Source organism: Pleurodeles waltl, chromosome 11 (genome assembly GCF_031143425.1).
Source record: "Pleurodeles waltl isolate 20211129_DDA chromosome 11, aPleWal1.hap1.20221129, whole genome shotgun sequence".
NCBI lineage: Eukaryota > Metazoa > Chordata > Amphibia > Caudata > Salamandridae > Pleurodeles > Pleurodeles waltl.
In genome coordinates this window covers 527,693,496-527,707,849 of record NC_090450.1, presented here as the reverse complement: position 1 = coordinate 527,707,849, position 14,354 = coordinate 527,693,496, and the positions used below count along the sequence as shown (strand labels likewise).

The window sequence follows — 14,354 nt, the reverse complement described above, 5'->3', positions numbered from 1 at the left end:
TATTTCTCCTAGACTATCTGGCATTGTAATAGGAACCAACAGACTCTGGTCCAGATTTACTAAAATATCACGCAACGTGGCAACTTGCTGCACTGCATGACAGGGAGAGAGCAGAAATGTGCCTTATTTATTAACATATGACGCGTTCCTGCTCTGTCCTTGCACTGGTGCACTGAGTGCTGCCTTGCACCAATGCAGATATCCCTGCACCATGGTGCAATGGTGCCTGCTTTACAGGCAGAATTGTTTCAAACACAATCCTCAGAGGCCCTTTTCTCTTTCCATGTGTGCTACATAATGCAGCACACATAGAAAGAGGAAATAATGAGGAGAAATAAACATATTTTTCCTTGTTACGCCTCTATTGGGAAGGCGTACCATTTTGACACATTCCCACATTTACTATTCTGAGTAAATCTGGCAATGCGCCAAATCCTTGGATAGATGTGCGGGAACGCCCACACCCTGTACATGGAATGCCTTCCCAATGCAGAGGAGTACAAGGTAGTGACTTGAGCTGCCTTGCGTTACCCTAGATTTACTACGCCACACAGTGCCACGCAAGGTGTTTTTGTGTGGGTTAGTAAATATGATTTAAGGGCTTGTGTTGCCTATAGTCATCTTGCAAGGGCAACAGAAGCCTTTAGCAAATATGGGCCACGGTGTTTATGTCAGTAACCCACTATCTATCCTCTTATGTTATTAAAAGAATAATCAGGGATAATAGAAAGCATAATGTTTGAAAATCCAGGAGAGTTATTGGAAAGTCAATGTAGCATTAAGATCAGATTGTGGTTCAGAGGAGGTGGAGCATACTGCAGTTCCTGGCCATCAAATCCCCTGTGTGTGTTTTTAAGATTCTTTGCAGACCAACAATGTCCATCAGCTGTTGTGCTTGTGATAGTACCCTGCCATGTTTGTGTGCATCCACCTTCATTCAAACAGTGTGGTACTTAGGAAAGGATAATGTAAGCAGAGGTGGAATATAGTAATTCCCAGGCATGGTAGATTTTGTGGTAGGTCAAAACATCAATAAATAAGTGGTTTCCCTATATTTGGATTATTTTTTGTTTGAAGAAAACAACATTCACCTAATTTTTCTTGCCATACCAGTAGATGGGTTGGACGCTCAAAGACCCTCAAACATCATGCACAACGTATCCTTTGATACCGGATGGTGTTCTCAACGAGACTGCCATCAGACCCATGGGTCCTCTAATTGGTTATTCACAAATTGTGCACCAATGCTGCTTTCAATCTTAAGTAAAAACACATATTCTTATGCTTTCCATCCTTTATAAGATATATTTTTTTCAAAATCCTGTTTTCTCCTAATCTTAAATTGATGTTATTTATATTAATTCTTATTGCAACACTTTCAATATTATATTTATATCAATTCATATTGCAACACTTTCAATATGAACAATGCATTTCTGACCCGGTGAATACTTTGTCATGGGATGCTGTACAGCATGGCTGAAAATCATTGGCAAAACCAACAGTTCCCAAAGGCGCGACCTGCAGGTTTTAGCTAATACTCCTTTAAAATTGTTTTTATAAAGTGTTTAAGTGACATTGTGACACTGTAGCTACCTGCAATTCTGTGTACTTGCATGGGTAGGGATTTATTCTCTTCTCCTTTACAAATAATGATAAAATGCGTGGTGTATCTGAAATGCTTGCCATTAATAAAAATTTGCAGTGTAAGCATATGGTGGCTATGTTTAGGTGGCTGCAATTTTTTAAACTGTGTGGAAAAGGAAAAATAGCCATTATGCAGTCTCGATTTTAACAATGGTTTTTTTTCTTACTATGACTGAAAACGGTAAAGGTGTGAAGACTGGTTAGATAACTTCACATGACATGCACTACATATGTAAGCAGATCAGTGACTATGAGCCACAGAATATTGCCTTTTACACTGATGCTGTGTTGTTTAACAGCAGACATGCTTTGCTTATAAGGTAATGGATTGTCCATTGCGCAACACACTTAACGATAAGGGCTTAGCAAGTCTGGATAATGCTGAACTTATTTTAACCGGAAATGTTGGTAACTCTGTAGGAACATGCAGCAGGAAACGAGCACAGCATCATCATGATCATAAAGCATTAATATGTCCCAAATCTTGTCAATGCAGGAGAAAGCAAAGAAGAAAGGACGTTCCGGAACTGGATGAATTCCCTGGGAGTAAGTCCATATGTGAACCATTTGTACAGGTAAATACTAAGCTGTCTCTTCTTAGTTACTTTATGTGACATTGTTATTTTTCGGTAATCTTTATTAGAAATGCCTTTACCAGCATAGGTTAAAAGCTACACAAATCACCACTAATGTCGGATGGACAAACACACAGCACAGAACATTCATCAGCAAGTAAATATAGCGCTTCCACATTAAGAGCTGTACATGTAAAGCAGCAGCTTCTTCCAAAAGGGTGAAATAGTTCATAACTATCAATCATGTAGACGCCATGCAACACGTGATGACTTCCTGAAACATAGAAACCAATAGTCCAAACCTTTACATGTTCCACTGCACCTGTGTATCCATATTCTCACAATCACCCAATAATATTGAGACTGTGCCCCCGTCCAAACTTTCCAAGGTTTCTATAGCCTGAGGTGGGAGATGCTTGGAGTGTGAGCAAGAGGCAGTGTGTGTGGCCGATGCATGCTGCACCTTTCTTCCAACAATATTGCTGCTACTTCTCAACAACAATGTAGCATCGCAGTGGCATCACAGGGGTGGGGTATTCTACAATCTAAGGAACAAAATGTCTCTACAACCTCAAACACTAGTCTTTAAAGGCATTCATATGACTTCTGCAGGTTACCTGTCTGATACTCTTATCTCGATATACTCCCTCCCACAACTTAATATCAGCTATTTAGCAACACCTTAACTGCACCCAAACCACCCTGATTCCAGTCCTTCTACCGTCTTGGAGCACTCTTCCGCTGACAGTTAAGGCTTCCCCAATACTACATGTAAAACACCGATAGAACACATCTCTTGGAACATGAAGGTGATGGACATCAACTATTCCTGCTGAAATACCTATAAGGGAAATGTGTCAATTTTTGTATGTATGGCTGAAGCAAGGAATGTTTTCCCTGGTCTGTTGTAAACACTTGTGCACATATTAAGATGTCTGTCTGGCCTTCCTGTTCTGCTCTCACCTCCCCCAACATTTGTTTCTCTAAATCCACCCAATCCCATTGATGTCTTATGTAATGAATCTATACAGGTCGTAACACAGAGCATTTGTTTAAAGAATCTGTTTTTATTAGCAGTTGAACCAGACGATCCTGCCGCTTACAGTACATATATCAACAACTTAACAAACTAGATCATTGCTACAGGCAATCATTTAACAAAGACAATGCTATTATCCATGTCATTAAACCACACATATCATTTCCAATATCATACATATACTTCTACAGTCACTGCTTTAGTCCCGAATAACGTGCCTTGCCATTCTCCTAATTCTCCTCCTCTGTAATGTCACTCAAAGTTTGGCTATCTCCTTCTTCAAAATCATTTACCAATGTGCCCCAGGTTTGTATGTCTTCGTTTGCTTTATCATCTGTTCTTAATCGTTTAAGGCGTACCTTTTCTGCCACCGTCCATTCCAATACATCCCTCCACCATTGGTCCACGCTTGGCCCCACGAGGGCTCAGCCAAGTAATAGCTACCCTTCGTTTGGCTAAGAGAAGTGTCAACTGGATAAAGTTATACTCCATCTTTTTCGTTTTTTGAAATGTTATATCTCCTAGGAGTCCAACGCTAGGGTTACATTCTCTGTGGAAAGTATCTGTGGTATAAAGGTCTCCTAATCTTTTGGATCCTCCCTCCCTTCACGCCGTTGTATCACCGGCGTTTGTCAGGATAGGGAAAGCAGGTAAATCCCAGAAGGGTAGTTCTGTAGCAAGTGGCGCTCTCCTGAACATCACTTTCGCTGTACGTTCCCACAGGGCTGCCGTATGCATATTGAGATAGGGGACCCCATCCATGTCCTTGCTGCCAGAGTGTAACAACTGTGGTAATGTATTTATCCTGCTCCCATCAGCCAGGAGTGACCTCTCCCAATTCTCCTCCTCCGTATACTAGTGTGCAGCATGTTGGAGTTGAGATACTAGGTAGTACCTCTCCAAGTTCAGTAGGGACAGACCACCGTCCCATGTAGGCAGATGTAAGTATTCCCTTGCCACCCTCCATCTACCGCCCTTCCAAAATAAGTGTGGTAATCAATGAATGTAATCACCGGAATATCGCCCTAGAGAGAGTATCAAACAAATGTTGTAGCGTGTATAAGCAGCGGGGCTGAAAGACCATTTTTGCCACCACAATTCGACCAATTATTGATAGTGGGAGTGTGTTCCAGAATTGTATCAAGGCTCTAAGGGCCATACGTACGAAGACTTTTTCCCTTAGACACAGAAGGGGTAAAAACCTGTGATACATCTGGCCATAAGTTCCTCTACCACTCTGTCTATGTTGTGTTGTGCTCGTTTCTGTTGTGTGCCTGCTATCATCACCCCTAAGTTCCTGAATCTATTCGTCTCCCAGCGCAGTTGTATGTGCTCCATACTCGCCAACCCACCCAATGGGAAGACCAGTGACTTATCCACATGAGTTGAAAGCCAGAGATTTCCCCAAAGACATCTAAGTATTGCAACAATAAGATTAGCGATTCTCTAGGGGATTTAAGGTAAAATAGCATGTCATCTGCATATAGTTACACCAAATGCGCTGTGTCGCCCAGCCTAATCCCCCATCTCATTAATGCCTGTCTAATTTGGATCACAAGCGGCTCCCGGGCCAGTGCAGAAATTAGGGGTGACAGTGGACACCCCTGCCATGTCCCCCTACCCACAATCCAAGGAGTTGAGCACAATTGTTCCACTCTCACTTTAGCAATCGGTTCTGTATACAGTAACTGTACCTAGGCCAAACCACATTGCCTCCAACACGCTCATAAGGTACTGCCAATCTACAGCATCAAAGGCTTTAGCAATATCCACAGATACCACTACCATCTCCTTCTGAGAGTCTGCCGTCTCATGCATCACATGCATTAGGTGGCGCAGATTCATGGTGGTGCTCCTGCCCGGTATGAATCCACATTGGTCAACATGTACCAACAAGTAACCACCATCCGTAGACGAAGTGCTAGCAATTTGCAAAGTATCTTCAAATCTGTATTAATCATTGTGAGAGGTCGATAAGAAGAGGGATCCAGAGGGTCTGAGCCTTACTTTTAATATCATGGTGATACACCCTTCTCTCATTGTGGGGGGTAGAATCCCTGTTGATTTTTCCTCTAAATAGACCTCTAGCAGCCATTGGCTGACGTCAGCTGTATAAGTACGATAGAACTCGGCTGGGAAGCCATCACTCCCCAGCGCTTTACCTCCCAGGCAGTAGTAAGTGCATGCACAACTTCCTCACGCATGATATCAGCATCCAAGTCCTGCGCTGCCTGTTCTCCAACTTGCAGTAGTGCATGAGACTCCCAAAACTCCGACACACGTTCAGGGTTCCTCTCATTGGGTGTAGAATATACGTGTTTCAAGTGGGTTTGAAATAAGCCTATTATAGCAGTTTGAGTGTAGGCGTCAGTCCCAGTAGGGGTCTTAAGATGCACAATGGGGGGGCATGGTGTCTCTCGGCACAGTATCCAAGCCAATAGGAGTCCTGAGCTATCTCCCTGTCTGTGCAACAATTAGCGGTAGGATTTCAAAGTATACTGCTCAAGTCTCTCCCTCACCATCAGCGCCTTTCACTGTAAAGCCGTTTCCACCTCCCTTCCCTTCTTATCTTCCTGTGGTGACCGGTGACAGGCCGCCAGTTCCCCCTTCTAACGAAGGAGTTCAGTCTGTAGACCCTTTTGCACCCCACACACCAATCCCACACACCGACCCCTAAGGACCACCTTCATTGCTTCCCAGTCCGTGGTGCGACTTTGTGTACCCAACCAGTTATCCGCAAAGTAATGTTGCAGTGTTGCAGACAATGTTTCCTTCTCATGTGTGTCTTGTAGTATGTCAGTTGGGGACCTCCACATGTTTGAGAACCTATCCCTAACACCCCAGTCAAATGTGCATACCACTGGAGCATGGTCAGACAAATAGCGAGAAAGATGTGTCACAGTCAGTGCACTTGGAACCATATAATCCAATATCAATATACGATCTGCTCTACTATATGTGCTGTATGTCTGTGATTGGCATGTGAATTACTGCAGCTTGGGGTATACTTCTCTCCATATGTCTCTCAGTCCCAGCTGTACCATCACATCTCTCAGTTGTGTTGTCATTCTAGGTTTAGTATTTTGCTGAGGAGAATGGCGATCCAGGTCTTCATCCATTACACAATTAAAGTCTCCCATCCGGAACACTTTGACATCTATTGCTGGTGTGGCTACTGCCCTAACTGCAATTAAAGAACCAACATCCATATTCGGCCTGTATGAGTTTACAAAGGCCACGTCTAATCCACCTAGTCTACCCTGCAGAAACAAGTATCGACCCTCGACGTCCGCTTCCATGTACCTCAGTGCAAATGGCACCCCAAGGGCAAACCATATTAAAATTCCACAGGAATAAGAATAGTAGTTTGTGTAATATACTTGTCCCCTCCATTTTTTTAGCACGTTTTTTAACTTCTTGGTCAGTAAAATGTGTCTCCTGCAAACATGCTATGCCTAAACCCTGCCGCTTAAGCATTGAAAGCACTCTATACCGCTTCTGGTGGGATCCCATTCCCCGTACATTCCAGGTGAGGAGTTTCCACTTATTCAAGATATCCATAATCTGTATAGTGTATGCCCGTGAGGTCCACATATACAAATGTTATCATATCAGTGTAGCAGCAATCCCAAAACATTAACTCTAAAAACATTCGAACAAAACATTGCCCCCATCCCACCCTCTCTGGACAAGAAAGTGTTGACCAGTTTCACATTCTTGCCCACATGTCTAGATGAGCCAGGACGTGCACCATCTCCCCTCCTCCCCAGTAACCTACAAGTAAAGGCTCCGCACCTCTAACCCCACTATTGACAGTATTTCTATAGTTGTACTCAGCATCATTACATCCCAATGCACCGCACCAAGGACCATGGTATTAGCAAGGGCACATCGGGTGTGCTCACCACAGATAGTTCTCAGGTATCTTGTCAGGAAATTGTCAGACCTCAATATTAGCCCCTTGCCAAGTACCTACCGATGTTGCTGACTCATGCAATCCTTCTCCATCAGGCATTCTTCCCCTCTCCTGTGCTATTTGTTGCCAATCTTGCTTGCATGTGCCTCGAACCCAGCACAGTGCTCATTTCATCAGGTTACAAAAGTGCTGCACTCCGGCAAGATCCCCTTTTTTCTGGAATAACCCTGCCTGACTCTGAGACGACATATAGTTTCCATATCCTTATTCCCGATCACAATGAGTATCTCTGGCAACATCCGCTGTCCCAGAAGTCAGGATAGCCCGGTTCGAGTGCCTAGGAGCAGTCTCTATCTCGTCGCCAGAGGGCTCCCCTGCCAATTTTAGGGCCTCGCGTCGATCCTCTGGTGTGGTAGCAACTGCACCGTCCTTTCGAATCACCACTCGGCCACAGCCCCCTCAGCTTATCGCATCCACTGTGCCGGACCCCGCGAGCTCCCCACTCCTGCCAGTCTATTCCTGGTGTGCCAGTGGAAGCCCTCGCTCTGGAGCAGTCATATCAAACTACAGCCATACCTCATCAAGCTGTTTAAAGTAGTGCGTCTTCCCTGCATACGTTATTTTCAGTTTGGCTGGGTAAAGCAGCATGTAGCGTACATTCATGGTCTAAAGTTGTTTCTTTACCTCTAGGAAGGTTTTGTGGCGTTCTTCGACATTACAAGTATAATCCGGGTAAATTGCAATATTATGCCGTTCGTATTGTGGAGTACGATTGTCTCTCCCCACTCTGAGGATGGCATCTCTGTCTCTGTAATTTAGGAGTTGGGCTATGAAGGGCCGCAGAGGGACCTCTGGTGTAGGCCTGGCAGCCAGCACCCTATGCGCTCTCTTTATCAAGAATTGTGCTGAGAGCACCGCTGGTTTCAGTTCCGCTTTCACCCAGGCCTCAAGGAACTGTTCAGTTGCTTGCCCTTCCGCCCACTCAGGATATCCCAGGAGGCAGATGTTCCCCTGGAGCAGCCTTCTGCATCCTCCGCTCTATTTTCCCACTCTGCCATTACTTTAGTCATTTGTGTCATCTGCTGCTTCAATTGCTTTACATCCGTTGCGAAGGAAGTTATATTCATCTCCGCTTGTGACAACGTATCAGTTAGTTTTTGCAGGTCCGCTCTGAGTAGATTAACTTCTGTGGAGACACTGGCTATCTCCCCTTTCCAGTGCCACGCAAGATTCCTGTATAGCCTCCATTAGAGATGCCCTCGAGGGATCCTCCTGCTCTTCCAAGGATGGATTTGTAGAGTCCACCGCCTGCCTCGTGAGTCACTGCATGACCTGTTGTGGCATTGCATATTGAGTAATAGTGTTGCCCCGTGGCTGCTGTTGTGCTTGGTTTTTCCCCATACTTCACTTAGTTCCTGCCGCAGTGGGCAGTCAAGGTTAGTTAGCATTGCAGCAAGAGGCCTCCAAGCTATTTGCTGTCGCAATTCAAGCCGGCCTAGGCCACACCATTCTCCGATGCACCCTCAGTGGTACATGTGACAAATGTGCCCCTCCGATGCAGTTGCAGTGTCCTCGTGCTGCAGGCTCTTACAAGCACTCAGGGTTTCTAGCTGACCCGGCGTCCCCCCTGGATTATGAGCCCAAGGCAACTACTTGGTCAGGGAATCCTCCCTTCCTACTCCAGGATAGCACCTGGCAGTCGATGGTTGGCTGGTGCAAAATACCACATCACCCGCCTACCTCACTGCCCACTAGGCCTTCTTCTTCACCGGTCCAGTGGTCATTGCAGCCATCCTGTACAAAGTCAAGGAGGTTCCCAGGCTCAGCAGGTGCTCAACGGGGGCCTTCCGACCGAGTGAGGAGACTAGCTCTCCCGCAAGGGATACCGGCAGCCCTCAATCAGAGTGCCCCCTTTCTTCAAGTGGCCCACAATGGCTTCTCCTTGGAGCAGCTACCAGGCCCAGTAGCCTCCTCCACTGGCTTGTGCCTCCCACAGCTCCACACCACTCCCCCTCACTTGTCAGGGCACATCAGGGCCGCCGGTTGTCCAGTTCCGGCCAGGGCGCTCCCCCCACAGGCCCTCTGTCTCCAGGCCACCGGAGGGCCCCGCATTCCACCAGGTCCCATGCATGAGCCGCAAATGTCCAGCCAGGTTGCGACTGCCCAGGAAGGCTCCTGCTGCCCTCAACAGCATCCGGCAGGAACCAGTAACCGCCTGATCACAAGTCAGCCCCTCCCGTGGCAAGATCTGCACCTTTCTCTGTCTCTGGCCCATGGGCCTGCCACTCCTGCTGCCCGGCTCAGTTGCCTCCTCTGCTGACTTTCGGCCTCCCTAGACCCTTCTCGCTGCTCCTGCTCTCTTCCCAGGGTAGATCTTCTACCCTCTCAGGGCCTCCAACTCCGTCTCCAGATAAAATCGATTTTAGAGGTAAAAGTTGGGTTATTTTGAATAGGTTGCAGAGTTCATGGTGTCTCCACCACTACTTTTGAAACTATTTTGAATTCTAACAATGTATATGGAAACAAGTGTATTCACAACAACAAACATCTGTATAATTTAGGGGTGTAAAAGGTGCTCCAGTTTTGAAGTAATAAATGTACATTAGCATCTACTGTTGACACATACAAATGACAATATTAATGTTAGGTGTCTGTTTAGGAGTATTGAGTAAAGACTTCAGATGGAACATTGCATGGTTGATTGCTATTAAAAAAGCCTAATAGCCGACCACAGTGGGCAAAACTGGCCATCAAAGTCCTGTTTCAACATCGGTGAGGCCACATAACAAGGGAGCGGGCCTTTAATGGACTGATTAGCCTACTGGGGCAGGCTATAAAAACCTTAGAACATTCCAACGAGGGTGAATGTCCTGCTTGAAAAAAAAAACAGCCTTTTGTGAGGCATAGCATGTTTACAACCCCTTGTACTTCCAAAGCTTTAGTTCTCTTGACAGCTTTTGCTATCATGTACAAATACACAGCAGTGGCCCCTTGTCCTCTTTAGGGTCTGTAGGACAGTTTGGCAGAGCTGAGAGAGACAGAAGTTGAGCTGATGATAGCCTTTCTCCCTCATTACGGGCCTCCAGTTACACAGGAGGAGGCAGAGCGGTGGATGCTCCCTGTGTACCCTTGTCCACAGCATCTCCCTTTCTCATTCCCTTGTTCAATCCACTGGAGAGGCAGTGGAGAGGGATAGTCTAAGGGTGTGGATCAGGACATAAGCAAATTGATGGCAGTGGACCTATACCAGTCTTTAAAGCCCACTGCTGCACCATTGTCTTTAGTGGAGCTCCCAGCATTCCAATGCTCTAATATGTAATATGTATTAGCACCTTGGCCTTGGATGAAATGCTTGGAACACTCTTATCTGTTCACTGTACTTGAGCGGTAATATGCTTTATACACTGTTGCTAATCTTATAATTCTCATCAATCTCTAAAGTAATTTTTCTAGTAACATTTCATGCCTTATAGAGTTATTTCATACAGTTGTCCTCTTATTCATATCCTCTCCTCTTTGGGGTTCCTCGTTTTTCACATTTCTTTTATCATTGGCTAGCAGTGTTTATTCTCTCTCCCCTTTTGCACACTGTCCTTGCATAGTTGTATACCCCTCTATCTCTTCTCTCCAGCTCCGGATATCTTCTTCCCTCCCTGTGCATACTGCCTCTTTGCTCCCTTGCATAAAGTTTCCCTGCTCCCTTGAATACTGCTTCCCTGCTTCCATGAATACTCCTTCTGTGCTGCCATGAATACTGCTTCCGTGCTCCATTGAACACTGTTTTCCTACTTCCTTGAATCTACCCTGCTCAGTTGAACACTACTCCCCAGCTCCGCTGAATACTGCTTCCTTGTTCTCTTGAATTCTCCTTCCCTGCTCCCTTACATGGTTCTTCCCTGCTCTATTTAATATGGCTTCCCTTGAACACTGTTTTTTCTGCATCCTTGAATCCTGTTTCCCTGCTCCGTTGCATACTACTCACCTTTCCCATTGAACGCTGCTTCCTTGCTCCCTTGAATATTGCTTCCCTGCTCTGTGGAACAGTGCTTCTCTGCTGGCTTGGACACTGTTTTCCTGTTTCCTTGAATTCTGCTTCCCTGCTCCATTGCATTCTACTCCCCAGCTCTGTTGATTGCTACTTCCTTGCTTCTTTGAATGCAGCTTCTGTGCTTGCTTGAGCCCGGTTTCTCTGAACACTGCTTCCATGCTCCTTTAAACACGCTTTCCTGCTCCAGTACACAATGCTTCCCGGAACAGTCACTCTGCTTCCTTGCTCTTGTGAAACCTGGCCCCCTGCTTCATTGAACACAGCTTCCCTGCTCTACTGAAAACTGCTTCCTTGACCACTACTACCCTGTTCCCTTGATCATTGTTTTCATGAACTTTGCTTCCCTAAACACTGCTTACTTGTTCCCTTGAACATTGCTCCATTGACCACTAATCCAATTCCTTTGAACAATGCTTTCATGAACACTTCTCCCGTTTCTCAGAACACTGCTTCCTTACCCCATTGAAACTGCTTCATTGCTCCCTTGAATACTTTTCCCTGCTTCTCACCTTTCTGCCCCTCGTGTTCTGTGCCTTGTTTTCTTTCCTCTTCCTTCAATGCACCAGGTGCTTTGTCTCGAATTTTGGTTTAATCTTTGACCCACCCTTCAATATTTCTACTCAGTCTCTACCATCCACATAACATTTTCACTTTGCAGCGCCTATGACGTATTCTCCATTATTACCCTGAACACCTCACTTTCTCCCACCTTGACTGTTGCTCTTTTCTGTTGAACCATTTACATTTTGTATGCTTGGTGGTCTATCCCAAACACTTCTATCTATCATCTGTCTGTTGTTGCTTTGACCCTGTCCGTAGCGCCTTGCTTTGGACGCACCTTCTTCCCCTGAAGACCCTGGATCTGGTAAATCGAACATGGCCTGCAGCATTTCTAACAGCTCGGGTTTCCCACTTCTGTAACCATGAGCCCTCACAGTGGGCCTGTGGTTATCCAGCTTGTGAGCTGGAACATAGCAAACATGAAATCAAACCTGACGGATGTGGGTTGGGGACGATTTTGGAGGGATGTCATATCATTATTTTCCAAGAAACGTGGACAGTTGATAAGCTTTCATAAGTAAAGCTATTCCACATACAGTATTGATGCCCTCCCCTCTAAAGCAGGCAGTTTGCTCATATGGGTTAACACTTCCTTATTTTGCTCGATTAAGGTGATCGACATTGATTCCTCTGACATCCTTGCAATTAAACTGTCCCCGAAGCAGGGCATTCCCTACCTCATGGTGAATGTGTGAAATAGGTCATCTTCTTTCAACAGGTTGTCACAAACTATGAAAATCCTTCACACTGTACTGGAAGACTATAGGTCAGGTATCTACAAGGTTATTGCAGGCGATCCTAACTGCTACATTGAGGCCTACCAACTTTTTAAAGATTTGTTTCGGTTAGAGGATGAATGCTGGGGAGTTCCCACCTATTTTTCAGCCAAAAGGTGCCCCAAGTTGAAGCAGCCGCTATCCAGGGTACAGATATTACAGCCACCCATGACCTAAGAGCTTGTAATGAGTGTACCACGTCCGATCTTACTGCCAAGCCAGCTTTTAAGAGGGGAGACTACTTCATTAACAATGGTTACATATTACCTGACCTTACTATCTGGCATGACGTGGTAGACATAGAGATTATCGATCGCCTGAAGAGCGATCACCTTCCTCTTGCCCTTACATTAAAAGGGGCTTATATCAAGGATAAAGCTTATTTGGGAACTCCATCCCGTAACACTGTGGGCCAGAGCAACAATAGGCGCAAAGTAAAGCGGGTGGATATTGCAAGCAATGAGGCTTCATTGAAAGCCATGTATGGTGCTGTCTATATGTATAGAGCAGGCTTGCACTCCCCTTCACATATTGGCCACGCACAAATCATTCTTTAGGAAGTTGAAACCTTTCATAGAGAGAATAATCCTACCTTGCAAAGTGACCCCTAGATCACACAAATGGTTTGATAAAATGCAGAGTTGCTAAATCAGCTCTGATGGAAACCTTAAAAAGCAATATGAGGCCAGCTATTTAAATCCTAGATGGAACTATGCCCAAGAGATTAAATCCAGCAAGTCTCAGTGGGAAGTTATGAATTGGGAGGAGCTGTTAGAAGCAGCTAAGGGGAGGGGCACTAGGTTGTTTTGGCATTTGGTTACACACACACAATGGCCACAAAGATTATGTTTTCCCCGAATGCCACATTTCTGAGGCAGTCTGGCTGGAGCACTTCACGACTCTCTATGCAGAGCTACCCTCCAAAACACCACCAACTAAACTTGATACCCAATCCTCTAATAGGGCCGGAATGGAGGTGTTAGTGTATTTTGCCATCAAAGAATCCCTCAATGCATTGAAGGAGCAGAAAGTTCTTTCTGCTTCCTGGCATTGATGAGATCCCTTTGGATTTGTTCTGTGCTGAACCTCTGATATAAGTCCCCTATATTAGCATCCTGACCAATGCAATCGCGCCAGGTGCCCCTATCCCTAACTCATGGAAAGGGGCCAAAATAATATCTGTTACCAAAAGGGTTCAAGGAACCTCGTAGTTAATGCCCCATATCTTTGATTGATAACATTCAAATCATACAGTAAACAACGTCTGTAAGACTTTGGGATTAGATTATATCCAATAAGGCCCTATTTCACCTTCAAGCTGGCTTAATTCCCAAAACAAGCACTGTGGACCAGATCTTTCGTTTATTTTCCTTAAAATGGAAAGTGGTCAACCCGGAACGGGAATCTCTTTGTCGCCTTTGTTAATCTTCGCAAAACCTTGAGGGATCCTCACAAAACTTTTGGTTCCCTCAGGGCTATTGATATTGATCTGGAATCTGTACACTGATCATTTTGCTGGAGTTAGATGGGGCCCAGAGGGGGAAACCGCAGGGAACTTTCAAATATTGCATGGTGTTGAGCAAGGGAGAATCCTTCCTGCCACCCTATTTTTATAATTCATAAATGAAAGCATACCCTGTTTATGAATTGTGGAAATGATGCTCCCAAAATTGCCGGTTCCAAAATACATTTTCTGCTATTTGCAGAGTTTACACTTCTTTTATCTAAAATTACTGTGGGTCTTAATGTCCTTTTGGGAAGTTCAACAAATGTTGTAAAGATTACGGCCTTG

At 45.2% G+C, this 14,354-nt stretch overlaps 1 protein-coding gene across 3 annotated transcripts in view; it reads left to right on the top strand.

The window, feature by feature from the left end:
* The window catches only part of PLS1 (plastin 1), a 455,585-nt gene that overhangs the window by 405,005 nt on the left and 36,226 nt on the right, over positions 1 to 14,354 (top strand). For all 3 annotated transcript variants that reach the window (XM_069213917.1, XM_069213919.1, XM_069213916.1), the window contains exon 11: positions 2,144 to 2,222. In XM_069213917.1, the coding sequence (XP_069070018.1) occupies positions 2,144 to 2,222 (79 nt within the window). The remainder of the gene's footprint in view (positions 1 to 2,143; positions 2,223 to 14,354) is intronic.